A 23,707-nucleotide genomic window follows, 5' to 3' on the forward strand; every position below is an offset into this window, starting at 1 on the left:
CATGTAGATAAAAAAACGATATATGCATTTCCCGTAATAAGTGTATATTGGGGATTTGTATAACTTTTGGTGGTAAATAAATTACATCACTGTTATTAATTGCACAAACAACACCTGAAACGTGATAGTATTTCTTTTATCAGATTTACTTTGGTCAGAGTGGAATTTGTGCGCAAAGATGAGAAGACGCTGAACTACAGATATACAGATGGCTGAAGTCCCTCAGAACAGGAGCTGCTTTTGTAGATTGAATCACACGATCTTAAGGACACTGTTTGAGGAAAACAGCATAGAAAAAATGCAGCAAAAAAAAGCAAAAAAAAAAAAAAGAAAGAACATAAGATGTTGCATACATTTTTTTTAGATGTTCTGTGACTGTCAGCCATTTAATAACAGATGGTTTGTGTGTCAACATATTCAAGTGGTTTGGATGGCCGTGTATTATCCATTATTAACTGTGTGGTCTGATCGTTCACTGAGTTCATTTACATTCCCCATTTTCATGAGCAGCGATCACGACAGCAAAGCCCTTAAACCCACTTATCATGCTCTTATGAAGCCGTTTAATTGCAAAGAGCCTCCGGATCGCAAGGTCAAACTAAATGCAAATTATTATTAACCGCATCTGCCTGCGGAATTCAATTGTCTACTAGCTCCATGGCTGAAGTTCAGATGGGTACGCTGAGCAGCTACTTGCTTGACAAATCCAGGAGCTGCAGGGACGATGGATGCTTGCAGATGGGTTGTTCCACAGATTGCTGGAAGTTTTTTTGTGTAGGTTCTCATATCAGCCCTCAGGTAAGGAGGTTATACATTGTTAGAAAACCATGGCTGCTCTCTTCCAAAAACAGTGCCATGTCAATACACAGGTTTTGTTTGGCATTGAAGTGCATAGAACTGTAACTCTGATTTTAGAAGAAAGCAGCTATGTTTTTCTCAAATAAGTGGTCAAGAACCCGATTGGAATGTCCAAGCTTTCTTATGCAATCATGAATATATTGAGCATGAAGGCAAAGCCCCTGGATTCCGGAGTATTCATGCAGAAGAAAGGACCAGATACCTTCAGCTCTTTTAAAAATTCATAATTTTATTGTTGCATTTCTAAAAACCAACCAACGCGTTTCGAACCTTACCGACTCTTATTTATGATATATGGATGTGGATGAAGCTAGGCGCCATAGTGGCATCTCGTATATCCTTCTCCTGAGGATATGGCACCTCAGAGTTATTTTACTCCATTGTGACCATAGAGATCATCACTTTTCCTTTATCCATCCACATCCAGATATCATGAATAAGAACCAGGAAGGTTCGAAAAGTGTCGGTTGGTTTTAAGAAATGCAACAATAAAATTATGAATTTTTAAAAGAGCTGAAGGAATCTGGTCTTGCTCTCTGTATGTTTTTCTCAGTCTCTATAACACCTTTAAATACTTACTATTTGATTCCTTAATGTGTGTTTGCAAATAACTTTATTTACTAGAAGTTACCCCTTGCCCTAGGAAAAAAAACAGCTCTAAAGCCTTGGGCACTAGGTGTCTCACTTTCTTGCAGTCTGCAATCCACTGTCTGTTCTTAGGGGAATTTTGCCTCTTATAACAGCTAGATCAGGATAAAACACAGGAAGTGGGGTAAGGGCTTAGACTGTGCCGTGTGCCGCAGAGGGGGAGAGAGTGAGAGTGGGGCTTTTTTTCTGCCTCCAGAGGGTCTGCTCTGGTTTTGAAAGTTAAATCAAGGATTTATTCTCATGTCAGCAAGAGTGACTTTATTGTCTATTGTAACTTCCTTATTTTCTGTGTTACTGCAGCTTTTTTCATTTCTGCCTAAATAGCACATAGCAGCTGGTGCATCAATAACCCCCTTCTCCCCCACATGTCATTTAAATTAGTTTACTATGTAAATCCAGAACAGTGTCAGACCATAAAGTCTATGCATTTCTACCAGTCCATTGTTATGGTATAGCAGAGAAGTAAGAACTGTGATATACTGTAATGTGATTGGCCAGAGAACTTGGGAGAAATGGAAGTCTTTGTTTGTACTTCTGGTGACCAACCCAGCTCTTACCACCCCTTGATATGGAGATAATAAAGACCACTGTAAACAATGGGGGGGGGGGGGGCTAACAGTAGTGGGACCACTAAAATAACCTTGTCACTCGAGGGTTGGTCTAAAAAGGCAGGTTTAGGTTATGTTCACACTACATATTTTTCCGTAAAACTACGGCCGTTGTTGCACAGTGGAACAACGGCCGTGATTATTACGAAAAAATATGTTACCTTGCCGTCTATGGGATCCCGGATGGAGCGTTTACACATGGTATGCGCTCCAGCCAGGATCCCTAGCGGCGGTGCAAACAACTAACATGTCAGTTTTCTGCGGCCGCTATTCATTGAATAATGGCTGCAGAAGACCCTGTCAGTGCACACTATGGAGCAAGCTGCTCCGGCCGCTCGCTCCATAGTGTGCAGTGGAGAGTTCTGATGCGGGCGTGCACGGATGCACCCACATCAGAACTCTGCGGCCCCAAAGATCATCCGGCCGGTACTGATCTTTTCCGAGACCGACCGTTCCATGACCCAGCTGGATCATGGAACGGCCGGTCTCATACCTGTACATGCCCAGTTGATTTCATGACCATGCAGTTCTTCTTTTTTCCTGTGGGGGTGCTGCAGGGAAACATGCGGCCAGCTTACAACTGATTGTTGAAGGTCCTAAATAAAAGCTTCAGGCAAACCTATAAGACAAGTCTGTTGTGTGTGATGAGAGGTTGATCTGCTGGTTTTAAACAAACCAGGAGAATAACTCTAAACAATTACATCGGAAAAGAACGCTTAGCAAACATCCCAATTTATTTCTCTAATTGCCGTCTGTTCTGCTTTCTTCTTCAGGTCTCTTATGGGGGAAGACATTTTATGAAATGCAGAACTTGTTACCTGTGGTTGCAAATGGGATTTTGGAGCAAGTTTGAAGCAGATACAGAAATAATTGTGTTTGACTGGAATAAAATTTTTGCAAAGCCCCTAAGGTAAGATAATTCTGCCTCTGTAGATATGGTAAGGGATGAGGCGGCCACGGCGGATACTCCTGAGCGACAGTGGGAGGGCCGCAATCTGATGTGATTTTAAGAAATTTCTTTCAATTCACTGTAGGATAACATTTTATATTACTGTACTGCTTCATATAAACCCAACTAGCTGGAAAAATGTCTCCATAAAAATCATTGTCTATGAGATCTACGTAAAGGAACCCAATTTATAAAAAGAGGGCTCTGGTTTCATGTAAATTCTAATTTTATCTAAATTTATAATACTACATAGTGAAAAGCTATGAGGCTTAAATACACTTTGTGTTTCCATTCCTCAGTGATTTAAAGATCTTTGTTTGCTGTCAGTGAATGTATATACTAAGCTTATACTTTTTATACTCAGTTTACACTTAGGGGCTAAAAGTCCATTCAGATCAGTCTAATGGTTCCTTCCTGCTTTGGTTCACACCAGTGTGGAAGCGCCATTGCGCTATTTTAGCTGTGTTCACACAATATAAAAATAACTGCAAATAACAGCCGTTATTTGCACAGATTTTTACATTGTGTTATCATAGTCTTTGTCTGGACCTTGTGTTTTTCCATTAAAAGGGTACTCCGGATGTTTTTTTGCTCTGAAAGTCAGAAAGTTATACAGATTTGTAATTTACTTCTATTTAAGAAAAAAAACCTCAATCCTTTTAGTTCTTATCAGCTGCTGTATGCCCTGCCGGAAATGGTGGATTCTTCTCAGTCTGACACAGGGCTCTCTGCTGCCACCTCTGTCTGTGTCAGGAACTGTCCAGAGCAGAAGAGGTTTTCTGTGGCAATTTGCTACTGTTTTGGACAGTTCCTGTCATGGACAGAGATTGCATCAAAGAGCTCCTTGTCAGACTGAAAAGAAAATTCCACTTCCTGTAGGACATACAGCAGGTAATAAGTACTGGAAGACTTGAGTTTTTTAATAGAAGTAAGTTACAAATCTGTATAACTTTCTGACACCCGTCTATTTGAAAGAGAAAAAAAAGGAACTCAGTACTAAAAAATGCCAAATTTTAGGGACATTTTTGAGCTGTAAAATGGCCATTTTACAGCACATGAAGCTCGCCAAGAAAAAAAAAATCTAAAGCTATGTTCACAAATAGTTTTTAAACCTAATTTTGAACTGTAAATGGCTGAAAAAAAACACCAAAAGAAAAAAAAAAGTCCCCCCAAAAAAACAGTAAACCCAAAAACGGCAAAAATGAGCCTGAAAAAAATATTGTGTAAACATAGCTCAAGTCTCATTTTATCAGAAGTCAAGTCATCAGCATGTTATTCAATGGAACAGTGTATGGCTATGTTCACACACAGTATTTCAGTCTTTTGGTCACCAAAACCAGAAGTGGGTAGAAAACAGAACCTGTGCAAATCTTTCCATTATAATTTTGCCCTGTCAGTTCCTCTCCTGATTTTGGTAAAAAAAAAATCCTGACTGTGTGAACATAGCCTATGATTGTCTAGGTGCCCGTATTTGTGTTTGTGTGCGTGATGTATGTATGTATGCAGCATGTATATGAATGTACATCTTTGTTTATGTATGTTTGGTTAAGGATATGTATATATGCATGGGTTTGTATCATATATATACATAAGTGTGTATCATAATAAATGTACAGCAATGTATATATTACCATCAGTGATGGCTCTTCTTCTCCATTTCAGAAGTATAAGTCTTGATGTATAGCATGTGTGCCATCCATCCACAGCATTACTCATTGACTGTAACATAACCTTGTTTTTTTTCCTCTCCCTTTCTTCCTTTAGGATGAGATTCAATGCCAATTCAATGCTTCTGACTCACTGGCTCATCTTGGCCTATGTCTTAATGGTTTGCTGTAAAATGTTGTCAGCCTCAAGCCTTAATTCCCGAGGGCAAACAGGTACGAAGCGTTCATCTCATTTCCCACTTCTGAGGCCATTAGTGACATGACCGGTCTTTAGCCGTTGTTAATTCATGGTCTTGTCGACAATAATAACCAATTGCACTTGTAATCCATCCTCCTTGTACTATGCTCTGAATGGAACATTCCTTTAATTTACCATAAATCCTGATTTATTTTTTTTTGCCCATGTTAGTGCGTCCCCATTCATCATTTTGTTTTATGCTTTTCATTTCATTTTTTTTAATCCTCCCATAGAGATGTAGAATCCACATTGTATTTTCCTTGTCAACCTTTACCTGTTTATTTAGTTTTATTCTGAAGCAGCGACTGCACGGCTGTAGTAAAATGGAGCCCGGAGCTGAATTATTTAGTATAATTTCGTACACTGTAATGATCTCAGCTACATACTGAACTAGACTCTGCTCCCAGATGGGAAATGACTTAGCATAATGCATGTGAATCAGTGAGGACGATGGCAGTATTAAATTTAGCCCATTTCCTTTGCTAGGTTTTCCACAGCACAATGAGATGATGCAATGAAGACTTGCCTGCAGAACGCTGCAGAAAATAAGCTTCACTAATCGGATCATTTACCATAGAGTTTTACTACTAGCTTGTTTTTACTCTAACTTTGTATATTGTAACTTGGGATAAAGCTCTGATTTATTATTACCTCCCTTTCCCAACCTGTTACAGACTTGAACACGCTTCTTAGGATGTCGGAACACTGAGAAATTCTTAGTGTAATCCCTACTCAGTTAAAGCGACTCTGTACCCACAATCTGTCCCCCCCCAAACCACTTGTACCTTCGGATAGCTGCTTTTAATCCAAGATCTGTCCTGAGGTCCGTTCGGCAGGTGATGCTGTAATTGTCCTAAAAAACAACTTTTAAACTTGCAGTCCTGTGTCAAAGTGCCATGGCCTACAGTGTCTGGGCCCTAACCTTATACCGCCCCTCTGTCCCTCCTCCCCACCCTCTTCATCATTAGGAATGCCACTGGAAGGATCTGACAGTACAAGCGGTTTGGGGTGGGCAGATTGTGGGTACAGAGTCAATTTAAAACCAAAGTCCCCCCAAGGCTATGGTGTGTTGTGCATCATGTATAAGTTGCAGGTACTGCCAATAAGGCCGGGTTCATACAGTATTTATGGTGTACTTTACAAGTATCTGTCAGCATCCTGCCAAGAACAGGATACCGATGTATATTGTGGTGGACAGCAGTGGGCGCTATTCATTTCAGTAGTCCGAATATCCAAAGGGTGTGAATAATACCCAAGTTGGGGCTAAATTTAGGTTTGGGTCAATCTAAGCCAAACTACAACTCCCAAGAAGCCATGATCGCCTGCAGCTACTAAAGCATTCTGGGAAATTGGTAGTTAACACAACAGCAGGGGACCTGCAGGGTGGAGATTACATCACTTTCATGCTGCCCAAATGATAAGCCATCAGGCTGGTCCAGGCAGCCTTTTTTCTCATTCCACCAGTCTTCCTGTTTTAGTGGGGTGGGGTGGCAGCATTAATAGCATATAGGCCACACACTGTGCTGTATAGGTCACACACTCCTCCTGTAGTTCAAATTTAAAGGGAAGCGCTTACTTATGAAAGGCAGTACAATCTGCAGGCTGTTACAGAGCTGGAGAAGCTAAGCAGATTGATTTACATATTTGCCGGAAAAGATTCTGTAGAACTAGGAATTTATTCATGTAAACTTCTAGACAGTCTTATCCATTCAGTTGTCAATCATTGAGTAGAACCGCCTACTGGACCACTGGAATGGTTTTCATGAAATAATTTTGAGTTCTCCTGAGATATATATATATATATATATATATATATATATATATATATATATATATACACACACACACACACACACACACACACACACACACAGGCTATGTTCACACACTGTAGAAATTTATTTAAATGGACATCATTTGATGGCAAATAATTGCCGTTATTTTAAAACATCAGCCGCTGTTATAAAATAATGGTCATCATTTGTCATAAAATGACAACCACCCACTAAATTTCAACAGTGTGTGAACATAGCCTTTCTGTGTTTTCAATCCACTCCTGGTTTTGGTAGCTATATGAGGACCAAAATACTGAGCAAAAGTACTGCGTGTGAACCCAGCCATACAGTATAAATTTATCTGCTCGGCCCACTTTGCCCTAAATCATGGCAGGCACAGATTGTGCTGGATTTTCAATGTGATGGTTTCCCATGGATACATTTAACAAATTCCCTTTTAAAAAAAAAAAAAAAAAAAAAGCTCTGTCCCTGCAAAACTCCACATAACATAGTCTCAGTAACCTTGTACTATTCAGAATTTTCACTAGAGGGCTCTGCAAGGCCAAAAATAACATGTAACCATTGCTTTTTCTCTAGTCATAATTCCGTTGTCTCTAATTAGAATCATGAGTCATTTGTAATTTCATGCAATATGGCACTGTATGTCTTATTGTCGGGTTCTTTTACTTTCCTCTTTATTCCAATGTTAGACGTCATACGTTATTTAAGCATGTTTGTATTGTAAATGTGTTTAATGAGCTGGGATGCATTGTGTCTTAGTGAGATAAGGGGAAGGCCGCATGTTGGGAGTGCGTTTTTTTTTTACAGGCAGATAAAGAAAGTGAGTCAAAGCCTGATATACTCACTCTATTAAAACTGTATTTTAATATTAACATTAAAGGAGAAGTCCAGAGAAAAAAAACAAAAAAACAACCTATGCCTCAGTGGCGGGGCGAACATAATAAGGAATGTATACTTACCTGTCCCCATGCTCCTACAGCACTGCATATCTAATCCCGGACCTTTGCCGCGTCCTGAAGATCTTACTGCTGCAATGTCATGACCTGGCAGATGAATGTCCCACTGAGCCAGTCAGTGACTGGGGTGGGACACCACTGCAGGGCAATCCATTATCCAGGTGGGGTACTTTTACCCGAGTTGTGACAGAAAATGAGTTCTGGCGGCTGTCAGAGAGCTGGTGCTGCAGTGCTGCGGGGGCATGGAGATGGGTAAGTATACATTTTTTATTATGGTCCCCTTACCCCCTACCTGCACAGAATTTTTTATTTTCAACAGACTTCTCTGTTAACGGTATATTTGCATTGTTGTCATTTACGCACAGATGGCAACACAATAAAATATAGTCCATTCATAGTCTATAGGGGCTGCCACTATTGGACCAAAGTGTTCTTCTATACATAGATATTTTATATGACTATAAATTATTGTCCCTTGATTCCTCAGTCAGGGAGCAGACAGATTCTACTGCATGCAGACAGAATCATGTAATTTATCAAGTCATATAGATTGTATTGTGGAATTTATCAGCAGAGAACTCTGAACCTATCAAAAGAACGGAGGGGCTTAACTTTAAGTACATTTCACCGAGCTCTTGGGGCTTTTGCTGAATGAAGCCATATAATTTCCCAGCAGTGAAAATTAGATATCAGCAACATAAATGTAAAAAAAATTGTAATGTGATTCCAGCTTTTCTTATTTTGATACCTGACTTACCATGTTAGGTGTATATATCTTGTCTTTTATTTTTTTATTTTACACCTCCCACAGTACAACACAGTTGTCCATATCCTTTATTCATATAAAGCAAAGCTAAAAAGAGAACTGCAGAAAATAAAAAAAACATCAACTGTGTGTGCACTAGTGTGCCCAAAACTGGAATATTTCATGCCTTTTACTGTATGGATAGGTATAGAATTGCATTATAACCTTTGTGTTACTGTGTCATTTTCTTTTTAAGGAACTTTTACATTGTGAATAATTAAACAGATGGTTGATGAATGCCCTCCATACACCTATTGTGTAATCTGATTGATTTCTATACCATAGTAATAAATGTAGACATCATTCCAGATCCAGCCGGGTGCTGTGTCACTTCAACTTGTATAAATAGTGGCCCAGGTCTTATTAATCTTCGCTGCATTATACTGAGAGCTATACATTCTACTGTAGCAAGGTGACCTGATGCTAAGATGGACAAAATAAGTTGGAGTTAATACCATTTGGCTTCATTCATTTTAAATAGACATCATCATTTGTTACCGAGAAGACATTTGCAGCATGAACACATTTGCTATTTTTGCTTTCTCTTATCAATTCCCTTTTGGACTTTTACTATGTGCAACTTTTATGAACGCTGCCTTTGTGGGGCATAAAGAAGGTCAGCTACACAGTACAGTATCTGACTATGGGTAAAGTATGGGCCTGTGGGCTGAATAAATATTGTAACCTTGTAATATTGTTCAACTAAACTAGGAGATTCTCCATTCACTGCTGAAATGATATATTATATGTTTGTTCTAGAAAATGAACCCATTTTGTATTTCATCATTTTTTTTATTCTGGAAAATCAGCTATTAGCCATGACAAAGCCATGGTTATAACAAAGCTATGAGATATAAGGTGCTGAGTGCTGTGAATTTGCTTTTCTCTTGTGTACATGTAATCTCCATCTCGGCATCTCTGCTGGGCAGACAGATCAGCTACCGCTGCTTACTCCATGCTGTCTTGTTCTGTACTGAACAGTAACTTACAGCTGAAGAGAGATAGGGCTCGATAAGCTCCAGCCCCTTTTAGCAAGATTCTGCCCTTAGACATTCATAGCTACAGCATATTGGGTGCAGCGCAGATTTAATTATATATAACACATGGCCCTTGTCAGATGACACCCAACCACAGGCCCTGAAGGGATCCTAGTGGGACACTGCAGGAGCTCCTGCTATAGTGGCAACAGTACAGACATATGCTGATGTGTCTATGGCCCACTGAAAATGACTGGAAGCTGGATCCTTAGGATAGTTTCATACTATGAGAGAACTATCCAGTTAGGATACTGTAACGCTTTTGGTCTGGAAAGCATACCTTTGTTTTATGTTATGGTATAGTAATATTGTATGATCGAATATATATATATATATATATATATATATATATATATATTCATTCTATCTGTCTGTCTGTCTGTCTCAGACAAGATGATGACAGATCTTGAGCTGCCTTACTCATAGTGGAAAAAAAAGGAAGACATGCCTCCATAAGGTGAAACCATTCACCTGGCCAGGTTGTGCAAATGTCAGGCACAACATTAGTATAGCAATTTCAGTGTTCTCCAGAAATGTATGTAAACAGAAAGGAGCCAGATAAAAGAAGAAAGAAGATTTTTTTTTCTTCCATAAGCTATATTACAAAGTTCTTACATTGACACTGTTAAAATGACAGTACCGATTTGGCAAGCTGTGTATACCTAGTCTATGGGGGAGATTTATCAAAGGGTGTAAACCGCCTACAGCAACCAATCACAGCTCAGCTTTTAGCTCTGGTAAAATATAAGAGGAGCTGTGATTGGTTGCTGTGGGCAGTTTACACCAGGTGTATATTTACACCCTTTCATAAATCTCCCCCTATGTATATAAATGGAAACATGAGATTTATCAAACATGGTGTAAAGTAAAGCTGGCTCAATTGCCCCTAACAACCAATCAGATTCCACCTTTCATTTTCCAAAGCGTCTGTGAGGAATGAAAGGTGGAATCTGATTGGTTGCTAGGGGCAACTGAGCCAGTTTCACTTTACACCATGTTTGATAAATCTCCTGTAGGCCCGGTTCACACTGAGCAAAAACGTCGGAAATCCGCGGCGGAGCGCTTCTACCTTGCTCAGTATCTCACTGTGAGTGAATGAGAGGGTGCGTGCTCCTCCGCATGTGATTTCTTTGAGCGGAAAACGGCGGCGCACGCCCTCTCATTCACTCACAGTGAGACACTGAGCAAGGCGGAATTCCTACATTCTGGCTCAGTGTGAACGGGGCCATAGGGTTTAAAATATACAATGGTGTAAACTGCCTACAGCAACCAATCACAGCTCAGCTTTCAGCTCTGGTAAAATAAAAGAGGAGCTGTGATTGGTTGCCGTGGGCAGTTTACACCAGTGTATATTTTACACCTTTGATAAATCTTGACCATTAAATTTAAAAGTTTACATAATTTTCATTTTTTTTATAATTAAAGAAAAAAAGGCAAAAACTGATACAGTGTGTTATACCAAGGCTTTGGTGTCATGTACTACCCCCTTGGCCCCCACATCAAGCATAATACATTTTATATGGCTAGAACCTATTTGGCCCTGCTGTCACATAAGACCCATGTTACCCCACTGTGCCATTCCTTATAACAGCCTATCCCCAGGGCCGCTTTAACCAGAGGGCACATGGTGCACGTGCACCGGGCCCACTGGTTAAAGGGCCCCCCCCCCCCGAGCAGGCTGGCCGTTGCTATGTGCGACCAGTGCGGTCGCACAGTGCTCCGGCCTCCAGCCGGTCAGGGGGGAGCGCCATGGATGGGTAATCTACTTACCCCTCCATGGCGCCCCCTGCAGGGCCCCCGCCCGCCCGCTGCTGCTGCGGCGGCCGCGCTTCAGCATCAGCGGTACTGACAGAGAGAGAGCCATTGGCTCCCTCCCTGTCAGTCACTCTTGTGGCCGCACTTCCTGCGGTCACAAGAGGCCGCACTCTCCCTCTAGCGCCTGACGTCACTGGTGAGTCGGCGCGAGGGTAAGGGGAGTGCAGCCTCTTGTGACCCCAGGAAGTGCGGCCACAAGAGGGAAGAGAAGAGGAATGCGTGGATCCAGGTGAGTAAAAGTGTTTGTTTTTTTCAATGTTATATGGGAGGGGGGGCGCATATACTATTGGGGAGCACAGGGGGCTATATACTATGGGGGAGCACAGGGGGCTATATACTATGGGGGAGCACAGGGGGCTATATATTATTGGGGAGCACAGGGGGCTATATACTATGGGGGGGGCGGCTATATACTATGGGGGAGCACAGGGGAGCTATATACTATGGGAGGGGCGGCTATATACTATGGGGGAGCACAGGGGAGCTATATACTATGGAGGAGCACAGGGGGCTATATACTATGGAGGAGCACAGGGGAGCTATATACTATGGGGGAGCACAGGGGAGCTATATACTATGGGGGAGCACAGGGGAGCTATATACTATGGGGGAGCACAGGGGGCTATATACTATGGGGGAGCACAGGGGGCTATATACTATGGGGGAGCACAGGGGAGCTATATACTATGGGGGGTTATATACTATTGGGGAGCACAGGGAAGCTATATACTATGGGGGGTTATATACTATTGGGGAGCACAGGGCAGCTATGTACTATGGGGGGCGGCTATATACTATGGGTGAGCACAGGGGAGCTATGTACTATGGGGGGGCGGCTATATACTATAGGGGAGCTATATACTATGGGGGAGCACAGGGGAGCTATATACTATGGGGGGGGCGGCTATATACTATTGGGGAGCACAGGGAAGCTATATACTATGGGGGGGTTATATACTATTGGGGAGCACAGGGGAGCTATGTACTATGGGGGGCGGCTATATACTATGGGTGAGCACAGGGGAGCTATGTACTATGGGGGGGCGGCTATATACTATGGGGGAGCACAGGGGAGCTATGTACTATGGGGGGGCGGCTATATACTATGGGGGAGCTATATACTATGGGGGAGCACAGGGGAGCTATATACAATGGGGGGGCCGGCTATATACTATTGGGAAACACAGGGAAGCTATATACTATGGGGGGTTATATACTATGGGTGAGCACAGGGGAGCTATGTACTATGGGGGGGCGGCTATATACCATGGGGGAGCACAGGGGAGCTATATACTATGGGGGGGTTATATACTATTGGGGAGCACAGGGGAGCTATGTACTATGGGGGGGGCGGCTTTATACTATGGGGAGCACAGGGGAGCTATGTACTATGGGGGGGGCGGCTATATACTATGGGGGAGCACAGGGGAGCTATATACTATGGGGGAGCACAGGGGGCTATATACTATGGGGGAGCACAGGGGGTATATACTATTGGGGAGCACAGGCGGCTATATACTATGGGGGAGCACAGGGGAGCTATATACTATGGGGGAGCACAGGGGAGCTATATACTATGTGGGAGCACAGGGGAGATATATACTATGGGGGAGAACAGGGGCTATATACTATGGGGGAGCACAGGGGGCTTTATACTATGGGGGAGCACAGGGGAGCTATATACTATGGGGGAGCACAGGGGGGCTATATACTATTGTGGAGCACAGAGGGCTATATACTATTGGGGAGCACAGGGGTCTATATACTATTGGGGAGCACAGGGGTCTATATACTATGGGGGAGAGCACAGGGGGGCTATATACTATTGGGGAGAGCACAGGGGGGCTATATACTATTGGGGAGAGCACAGGGGGGCTATATACTATTGGGGAGAGCACAGGGGGGCTATATACTATTGGGGAGAGCACAGGGGGGCTATATACTATTGGGGGGAGAGCACAAGGGGGCTATATACTATTGTGGGAGAGCACAGGGGGGCTATATACTATTGGGGAGAGCACATGGGGGCTATATACTATTGGGGAGAGCACAGGGGGGCTATATACTAATGGGGGAGCGCACAGGAGGGCTGTATATAACTGGAGGAGCACATGAGGGTCTATATACTACAGGGACACCTTAAAACTATGGAGGCACAGAGGGGTGTAACTTCTGTATAGGGGTACAAGGGACCTAACTACTGTATGTGTTGGAGCCTAAAATATTTGTCTGCCAGATTCTGGAGAGAAGATTCACAGCCAGGAGAAGACTTCAAGGTGGCCTAGGCTGGATGGAGAGAAAAAGAAAAGGTGACAGACTCTGATCGGAGAAGACGCCCCCGGTGAGTCACTGGATGTAACTGCACTCTGTTATAGGGTTGTATTGTTAGGGGTCATGATGTGGCGGTATTATGTAATGGTATCATTGGTGATATCTTTCTGTTTTGTTCAGTGCAGTTTTCATGTAATATGTAATCACTGTGTGGTGGAAATAGTGTTATAAGGTAACTACTGTATGTATTGGGGCTCTTGATACAGTGTGGGGGCAAATTCAGTACATTATACAATGTGCCGAAAGGGAAGGGGTGGGGGCACTCTTGAGGGCTGTGCACTGGGCCCAACAATGTATTAAAACGGCCCTGCCTATCCCTATAGGAAACCTTCATAAATAAGACAAGAGTACAGTGTAAAATGAACTGGTGACACTGCCATCAGTCATTCTTCCTAATGGATTGTTTCTGACACTTGTCCTTTCCTGAAAGAAAAGACTCATGTGTTTAATTCCTTCAGTAATGTGATAGTCGCTAATTAATATCCTCTGTCTAATTGATTCCTCCAATGTAAGTGCAAAGACACTATTGATCCTTATTGAGTGACCAGCAGAGAGATGTAACAGATGACTGAGCTCTGGCAAGTCCCCTATAATGAAATGATGAATTGTGGGACATTACTCTTGTTTGAGGTTTCACATTTACGATGATTAAGTTTGTTCTAAGGCACTCGACGGGTTATAAAGTGTGAAGAAGTGAGGCATCAAAAATATGTTTATAGGATACAATCAAAAAGACACAAAATGCTTGATGGAAGAAAATATTAAAGGGTCATAATAAAAGTAACAAGAGGCAGTGAGTGAGAAGAGGCTGCACATTGTCATATTCTTATCCCTTATGATTTAGAATCTGATAAGATGGGTCACAATAATTTAATTCACACGCCCAACATCAGATGTGGAGAGGTGCAAGTGGCATGCTGGGTAGTTTTCTCTTTGTGGGCTTCTGGACCGAGTTAGTACCTAGAGGCTTCCATGTCACCCCTATCTTTAGCATACACCCTACACTAGGGGTGTAGCCAACCATAGTAAAGTCTTCTTAAGTTACTACACCACCATTGGCCAAATCTAATCTGTAGCAGTCCTCTACAGTAGAGTGTAACCTGTTCTGCAAAAATCATCATTAGCGACATTTAGTATCTCTACTAGAAATGCCAAAGTGCTTACAGCGAATGTACCACCTCGAACGTCAAATTGTACAACTTTAGAAGTCAAGATTTTTTTTTCATTACCCTGTTGATGCGGTGATCCCGTTGCCGCAGTCAATTTTTCAAAATGCCATTTTTCAGCACCATTTTCTCCTTGTGCATCGGGCCGCTCTGCGCCCCGCCTGATGTTCCCCAGTATAATGATATCTTTTCCCCTCGGTGACGCGGCCAAGCTTGATTGTAATACAGGGGTACAGAGGGGAGTGGATATCATCATGGGGTGCAGGCTTGACTCTTAGCACGAGCTGATTGGTGTATGTGCTTAGTTGTTCTGTACAGCTCAGCCAAAGATAGTGTTGTTGTGATGCCAGTGATAGTCCAGCACACAGGTGATGTTGGTACCTGCTTTATGTTGTGGCTGGCTGTACTCCCCAATATGGTTGGTGACCTGCAGGATTGTAATGGGTCCCCTGGGCTCTTGTCACGGTAGTGGTGAGTAGCAATTGACCCACCCAGACTAGTTGTACCGCCACCCACAGAAAGGGGAAGAATAACCCAAGGTGTGCGGTTAGTGTGTATAAGTGCTGGTGCGTACAAAAGATGACGGAGTCCCAGTGATATAAAAAATAGAGCAGCTTTCTTGTACAGTCTCTTAGTACAATACACTTCAGTAAGATAGATAAATCTTTACATAGACTTTAGTGCTTTACTTGGTTGTACTTGAGGAGGTGCTTGAAGAAGTAGAGTAGAGTAGAGAGGAAGTTGCAGCAATGCTTGAAGAGTTGAGAGTAGAGTAGAGGAAAAGAGTTTGTTGAGGGAGTCATAACCCAAGGTAGCAATTTATTCTGCCAGAACTAGGAAGAAATATACTGTAGTGACAAGTTTACTTGTACCAGTGTATAGACTCTAGTCTGACCACCTTGTGCCCTACAGTGTCCAGTGACCTGTCCTAATAGGGTGGTACAAGCCCCAGCCGTAGTTATCTGGGTGAAGCTAAGCTCCCGGGGGTGTCCCAGTTACCTGCACTGCGAAATAGGATACATAGACCTTCCTTGGTAGCTTTGTCCTATCCAAAGATAGTTTGTTTTGTTTATCAAGATACTGCCCTGCACTTTTTAGACTGGTTCACGGTGTTGGCTAGGATGTTCCTAGACTCTTCTCCCTTTAAGTGCTTAACACAGCATAGTAGATACAGTAGGAATACTGAAAGAACTGGTTGTCTCTAGCTTCATCTGTACACACTTGTATCTTAGACTAGACAGACTTAACTGAACTTCAGTCTTGGACCCAGGCCCTGGCTTGGCTACAGCTCTGTGTGTCTTTCTCCCACGAGAATCTGGGAAAGAACTGATGCTACACCTCTCCAACCAAGTAACTACTTGCTACAGGGGCTAAGTAATCTACCCTGTGAGTGGTGGAAAGGAGTGTGTGCGCAAGAGAAAGAAGAAAGATAATAGGTTAGGAAAGAGCACAACTTCTAGGTTAGCAAGACCACATGGTAGACAATAAAACATTAACCCATTACTGACTTTGGCTGTGCAATACATAGGAATACACACATAAAAAATACTGACATCTAGTGGAAAAAGAAGCTTTTCCGACAGGTGCATAAAAAAAGACAAAAGAACACCAGTGGTGGGACACCACAATCACACGAGGGGGGAGCTGAGCCCACCTCCAGTACATCCAGTACACGTGCCTCCAGCATAGAACATGTAACACAGTTAACCCTTTTATACATTTCAGCTGTGAAGGAGAATAGGGGAGATTGAGACACCAAGTGGTGAAAGTGCAAACAGCAGCCTTCAGCCCAGAGTGTGACTCCTGGCATAAGTACCTTGTGCAGGTGACAAAGAAATGTAGTGGCACACCTGTTCTGGGACACTACATTTGTTTGACCTGGATTTGAATATACTTGTGTGAAGAAAAATGAAGGGTAGCTTCCGCTGCGAATCCTGGTACAGTGAACTTCAATAGGGTTACGTACCCGCGGCAGAATTTTCAATTTTTGCCGTGCACTGATTGGCTGAGCGGGACCGACGGCACCCTCAAATACAGGCGCAACGCTAAGCAGGTAATGTATGCTGTGAGCGGCGGGGGGTTAAAGCGTTACATACTCGCAGTGGAATGAATGCAAACTCGCAGCGCTAGATCCGCTGCAAATCCGGTATGTTTGAAGCTACACTAAAGGACATTACTTTATTGATGTGTTTTTAAGTTTATTCTGCACAGAAATTACATTGGGTTCATTGGATTAATCCCATTGTATGGGGGGAAATCCACATTTAGGAAAGCTTCACAAACACCGTATCACAGCGGATTTTCTGCTGCAGATTCACAGAGGATTTCATCTAAATAACTGAACACAGCATCAAATCTGCACCATCAAATCTGCTTGGGATCCGGTGTGTTTGAAGGCACCCTTAGGCTAGGTTCACACTATGTAACTGTGCGGCTGTATTTTTTATGCGGCTGTAAATGTGCGGATGAAACTACGGCAGTGGGAAAAAATAGACATGCGTCTGAAAACATACGGTCATTTACTTTGAAATCTGATTCAACTAAAAATAACAAATAAAATCTTAAGAAAGTGATGCAAACACCTGGGAAAGCAGGGAAACAGTTTACATGAATTGCTATTACCGGGGTTTGCGATCCTCTGCAGTATGCCGATGCCGATGCCTCTCATGTTTAATATATTGAATTAATAAAACACATTTTCGTTGTAATAAAGTCCCTTTCATTGTTCAATAATTAAATTTAAACGATTCCATCATTTTGCAATTAAATATACTGTTAAAATAAATATATATATAAATAAATGTATATTTATATATATATATATTTATTTTTTGACAGTATATTTAATTGCACAATGATGGATTCGTTAGAATTAAATTATTGAACAACGAAACTGATTTTATTACAACGAAAATGTGTTTTATTAATTAAATATTAATTAGTACAGGAAGCTCCATAAGCCGTTAATTCATATTGCCGGCAAAAGAGCTTTCTGTACTAATCATCACTTTACTTTAATTAAAACATCAAATGTTTCTTCTAATTATGTTATCACAATAGCATTATTAGAAGAAACATTTAGAATTATATGTGCGCTCAGCTGATTGGCTGATCGGCTGAGCGTACATATAATTAGCGGGTCCGCAGCACAGTGACTTCATTGTGCTGCGGACCAGAGAAGAGGACACATCGGGGTGAGTATAGAGCTCTCCCCACCCCCTCCCCAGCACTGCACCCCTCCCAGCAAGGAAGGGGGGTCACTTAACCCCTTCCTTGCTGGGATGGGTGCAGTCTGACATCAGTCTGGCCCCCAAGGGGTTAAGGGGGATGCAATACATCCTCCCTTAACCCCTTGGGGGCCAAACTGTAAGCAGCGATCTGTAAAGATGCTGCATACTGTAAGGAGCACAACACCACTCACAATGATGGGTGTTGTGCTCCTGTTTGTGTGTTTTTTGTGTGTTTCTCCCTTTTTGTTTTTCAGATATCGGTATCCTGGGGATTACGTTGGATTCCGTGGACTACGTCGATGACCAGCGGTTGTTTGTTGTTTTTTCTTTAATAAAATGGTCAATGAGGGGTGTGGGGGTGTTTTTATTTGAATAAAAAATTTTTTTAACTTGTGTCTTGTCTTTATTTCTTTACTTTATAGACTTAGTAGTGGAAGCCGTCTAATAGACGGAATCCATTACTAAGTTGGGGCCTAGTGTTAGCCGGTATAAAATGGCTAACACTAACCCCCTATTATTACCCCAGTACCCAATGCCACCAGGGGTACTGGGAAGAGCCGGGTGCCAGTGGTCCCGGAGCGTCAAAATTGGCGCTCCTGGACCGGGCGGCAGCAGGCTGGTAAGATTTAGGCTGGGGAGGGCCTAAACCAATGGCTCTTCCCACCCTGGTGTTACCAGGCTGCTGTCGTTTGGTTTTTAACCCGGCTGGTTATAAAAATAGGGGGGACCCTATGCGTTTTTTTTAAAATAAATAAATAATTAAAAAAAACCGCATAGGGTCCCCCCTATTTTTATAACCAGCCGGGTTAAAAACCAAACGACAGCAGCCTGGTAACACCAGGGTGGGAAGAGCCATTGGTTTAGGCCCTCCCCAGCCTAAATCTTACCAGCCTGCTGCCGCCCGGTCCAGGAGCGCCAATTTTGACGCTCCGGGACCACTGGCACCCGGCTTTTCCCAGTACCCCTGGTGGCATTGGGTACTGGGGTAATAATAGGGGGTTAGTGTTAGCCATTTTATACCTGCTAACACTAGGCCCCAACTTAGTAATGGATTCCGTCTATTAGACGGCTTCCACTACTAAGTCTATAAAGTAAAGAAATAAAGACAAGACACAAGTTAAAAAACTTTTTTATTCAAATAAAAAACACTCCCACACCCCTCATTGACCATTTTATTAAAGAAAAACAACAAACAACCGCTGGTCATCGACGTAGTCCACAGAATCCGACGTAATCCCCAGGTTACCGATATCTGAAATACAAAAAGGGAGAAACATACAAAAAACACACAAACAGGAGCACAACACCCATCATTGTGAGCGGTGTTGTGCTCCTTACAGTATGCAGCATCTTTACAGATCGCTGCTTACAGTCTGGCCCCCAAGGGGTTAAGGGAGAATGTATTGCATGTACAGAAAGCTCTTTTGCTGGCAATATGAATTAACGGCTTACTGGAGCTTCCTGTACTAATTAATATTTAATTAATAAAACACATTTTCGTTGTAATAAAATCAGTTTCGTTGTTCAATAATTTAATTCTAACGAATCCATCATTGTGCAATTAAATATACTGTCAAAAAATAAATAAATATATAAATATACATTTATTTATATATATATATATTTATTTTAACAGTATATTTAATTGCAAAATGATGGAATCGTTAGAATTAAATTATTGAACAACGAAAGGGACTTTATTACAAAGAAAATGTGTTTTATTAATTTAATATATTAACTATTAGAGGCATCGGCATTAGGCATCATTGCCGGCTATTTTTGAAGTACTCCGTACGGACCGCCTGTCAATCCACGGCCGCATTTCCAGCCGCAAAGAATGGTCTTGTTCATTTTTTACGGGTCCGTTTACGATAGGGCCGTAGATTCATACATAGTGTGCACTGTGCAGCCGTATATCGTATACTTTCCAGCGTACACATGAACCACCAAAAATACCGCCGCACAATTACAGCCGCAAATACAGCCGCACAGTTACATAGTGTGAACCTAGCCTTAAAGGGGTAGTGCTGCGCTAAATAATTATTCTCTAAATAACACACATTACAAAGTTATACAACTTTGTAATGTATGTTATGTTAGTGAATGGCCCCCTTCCCCGTGTTCCCCCCCACCCACGCTAGACCCGGAAGTGTAATGCTCTATACTCACCTGATCCGTGTCGACCCCCGTCCGCCATCTTGCGACAATGATGTAATCTTCGGGTGGCCGGCCGAACCGCTCCCACCGTACCTCGTGTCGGCCGCCCTCTGCCGCGTCATCAGCTGCTCAGCCGCGATTGAGCACTACACTTCCAGGGGTGGCGTGGGTGGGGGAAAACACTGGGAAGGGGGCCATTCACTAACATAACATACATTACAAAGTTGTATAACTTTGTAATGTGTGTTATTTAATGAATAATTGTTTAGCGCCGCACTACCCCTTTAAGGCTATGTTTACACAATGTCTTTTTAGGCAAAAAAAATTACAGCTGGTAATAATGCTCATGATTAGAGAGGAGCAAATCGCTCATCTAAATGAAGCAAAGGCATGCCTCAGATTTTGGATGGAGAATCAGAAGCTGAATTTTTTACCTCTCTTAGCCCAAGTGAACAAGCCCTAAGGCAACCACCAGTAACATGTTTTATCCCTTACATTTCACAATAGCATTTGAAATCAGCTCTCTACCCTTGTAAGTAACTTTTATATACCTTTTAATCCAATTCCCATGTATGCTGATTTTTTTTTATTTCCCTATGCTGCTGTTTTCAGATCCCCATTCACTTTTATATAAGTATATTTTCAGCATAGTGATTTGTTTTATTTTCCTTGCTGTATTGAAATTTGATTCTCACATAAATACGGTAAACTTTGTTCGTCTGTAAGATTGAATTTTTCATAGAATATTCTCAACATGATCAATGACTGAGAAATACAAGATTGCAAAGCGAAATGCAACTCCAAATCAGAAAGAATCACCAATAAATATAAGATCTTGAGTCGTTTTCAGTCAATTCAGTCAAGCATTTTCCTAGTTACTGTATATCTGCTTCCAGGAAAGCTTTGCGACCTCTATAACAGAAAACCACAAGGGTTATCACAGAGCTTTCCTTGACCCTTGAGATAAACAAATAAATAAGTACATACAAATTATATATATATATATATATATATATATATATATATATATATATATATATACCAGCTCTGTGACGTAGAAAAGAACACCACTCAGTTTTCCTAATACTCCTGGGGTATTTTGCCAAAAATTCTGGGGGATATTTTTTTTAGACCAGTCTAAAATCGGCAATCTAAAATCAAGTTCCTGCCCCCAGTGTCAGACTGGGGTACCTTGGGCCCACCAGGGAATTTAATTCCAGGGGCCCACCCTTCATATACCAGATATAACCAAACCTTCACTTTACTATAGCGAGTTTGCACGGCATTGTGTATATGACCATCAATGCTAATTCACTGCTAGTAACTTGTCATTCACTCTGTGAACAGGAGAAGTCCCATGAAAGTAACAAATCTCAGGCAGGCAGGGGTGTTTGGGAACATAATAACAAAAGTATACTTACTCGACCCCGTGCCCTCGTAGCACTTCCTTAACCCCCTTAAGGACTGAGACAATTTTTGTGCTTTCATTTTTTTTACTCCTCATGTTTAAAAGGCCATAGCGCTTGCAATTGTTTTTTTATTAAATACATTTTCATGCCGCGCATGTTTGTGTCCTAATCACATTCAGCAGCATACGTGCGTTTTTATTTTACATTTTTGGCTGGTTCCGCTTTCATCTTCTGAAGAAGTCCTCTTTTATCTGCCTGGTCCGGGTCGATGTCCCTGCTTGATTTGTAAAACACCAAACACATATCCTGCTACGATTTCACAAAAAAAAAAAAAAAAAAAACATAACAGAAAAATGTCCCATGGGTATTGCGTTTCGCCATTCTCCACTGACTATAAGCTAATATCTGGTCACAGTGTTTTTGGCAATATGCCATATTTCTGAAAAATGCCTTGTCTGAGTCCAGCCATATAGTACATGAGAACATACCCCTCTCCCAAAGTTATTCACAGGATAAGGGATAACAAGACCCATAGAGAATTATTGAAGCACCGCTCCTATTGTTTATTTGAGGGGAACATGTTCCCCACAATTTTGTGACCACTGGTACCCCTACCAATCAGCTTGATATCCCCTATCCTGTGGATTTTAGGGAGGGGGGGGGCAGGTACCTAGGCCACACCTGGATGTATGTGTGTGTGGGTGCAATACTTTGTCTTGTCCCTGATAATGCCTACACACACAAGAGCCACCATGTTGTGTGTATATATGATGTATATTTATGGTGGTGTCCATGTTGCTATGATATGCCATGATTGGTGTGGCCCTGTCACTTGAAAAAAAACTTTTGACAAACCTTGCAGATGTAGGTATAAACCTTGCGATGCATGTTTTTTCTTCAAGAGTTCTACTATCCACTGCTCCATCCTACTTGCCCTCATTGTGCAGGTGATAGATCTGTGTAGCAGGCAGATGTCCAGCTTTATGACTCTGTAATATGTGATGGATCCCACACTCCCAAGCATAATAAATTACACCAAAGAACGCAAAATAAAGACACAACACAATGAAATCAGGTGTCAATGGGTCCCAATTTTATTTAAAATTACATGACACCGAAAATGGCGGACCCCCGACTCACAAAGAGTCACCCTCCAGCACTCAGGCGAGGAAAACCCCCCTGTGGGGGAAACCTCGAGGGAGCCATGGCTGGAGAGCTGCCCCTCCCCTGGGCTTAGAGGGTAATAACATACTATAAATGTAATCTGGATGTGAGAGAAATCTGGCTGCAATGTCACCTTATTGTTGGCTAAGCGGCTGTAGCTCTTCTCCCTCACAGATCCAGGTCCACTTCTCAAGAAGGTGGCAACTCGATGAAGGGGTAATCTAAAGCAGACCACCCCTTTTCCCCTGCTAGAACCTCCAAATTCCATCAAGGGTAGGGGGCAGTAAAGTATACAAGCTCAAGGTCCTCTGGCGCATCCAAGATGGCACTGATCAGGGCGTGGTGCATTGCTTTATGGAACCTTCTTTATGACATAAGCGCTTGTCATCACGGTGCACGGTTACCATGGTAACTGCAGGTAAACACATCTGAAGCATTAACCCCAATAATTACTGGCAATGAGCTTTACTGCAGAGGTCACTAAACACACTTGTACCCAAGCAAACAGCTTATGGTTAGGCCACACTAAGAATACTAAATAATATGGTTTGATGTGGTCCATAGCAACCAATCACAGCTCAGCTTTCGTTTCTCAAATTACTCTGGCAAAATAAAAGCTGAACTGTAATTGGTTGCCATGTGCAACTTAGACAGTCTAATATGCCCATAGCAACCAATCAGAGCTCTGCTTTAATTTAATAAGAGCTTGTTAAGATATGAAAGGTGAGCTGTGATTGGTTGCTATAGGCGAATCTCTGGCAGGTTGACAAAGCTGCTCCATTGCTGAAAAGTTTATGATGATGACTGAAAACACATGACATCAAGCTTCCCCATAATGCTTTGCAGTCAGCCCTTCCTCCATACCTCCCAACT

The 23,707-nt window shown here is 42.2% G+C and overlaps 1 protein-coding gene across 1 annotated transcript in view; it reads left to right on the forward strand.

Moving 5' to 3' along the window:
• The first annotated feature begins 657 nt into the window (after positions 1-657).
• The window catches only part of TAFA4 (TAFA chemokine like family member 4), a 110,971-nt gene continuing 87,921 nt past the window's right edge, over positions 658-23,707 (forward strand). The window contains exons 1-3 of the mRNA XM_069967927.1: positions 658-798; positions 2,888-3,024; positions 4,828-4,943. Of these exons, the coding sequence (XP_069824028.1) occupies positions 658-798; positions 2,888-3,024; positions 4,828-4,943 (394 nt within the window). The remainder of the gene's footprint in view (positions 799-2,887; positions 3,025-4,827; positions 4,944-23,707) is intronic.

Source organism: Dendropsophus ebraccatus, chromosome 4 (assembly GCF_027789765.1).
Source record: "Dendropsophus ebraccatus isolate aDenEbr1 chromosome 4, aDenEbr1.pat, whole genome shotgun sequence".
Taxonomy (NCBI): Eukaryota; Metazoa; Chordata; class Amphibia; order Anura; family Hylidae; genus Dendropsophus; species Dendropsophus ebraccatus.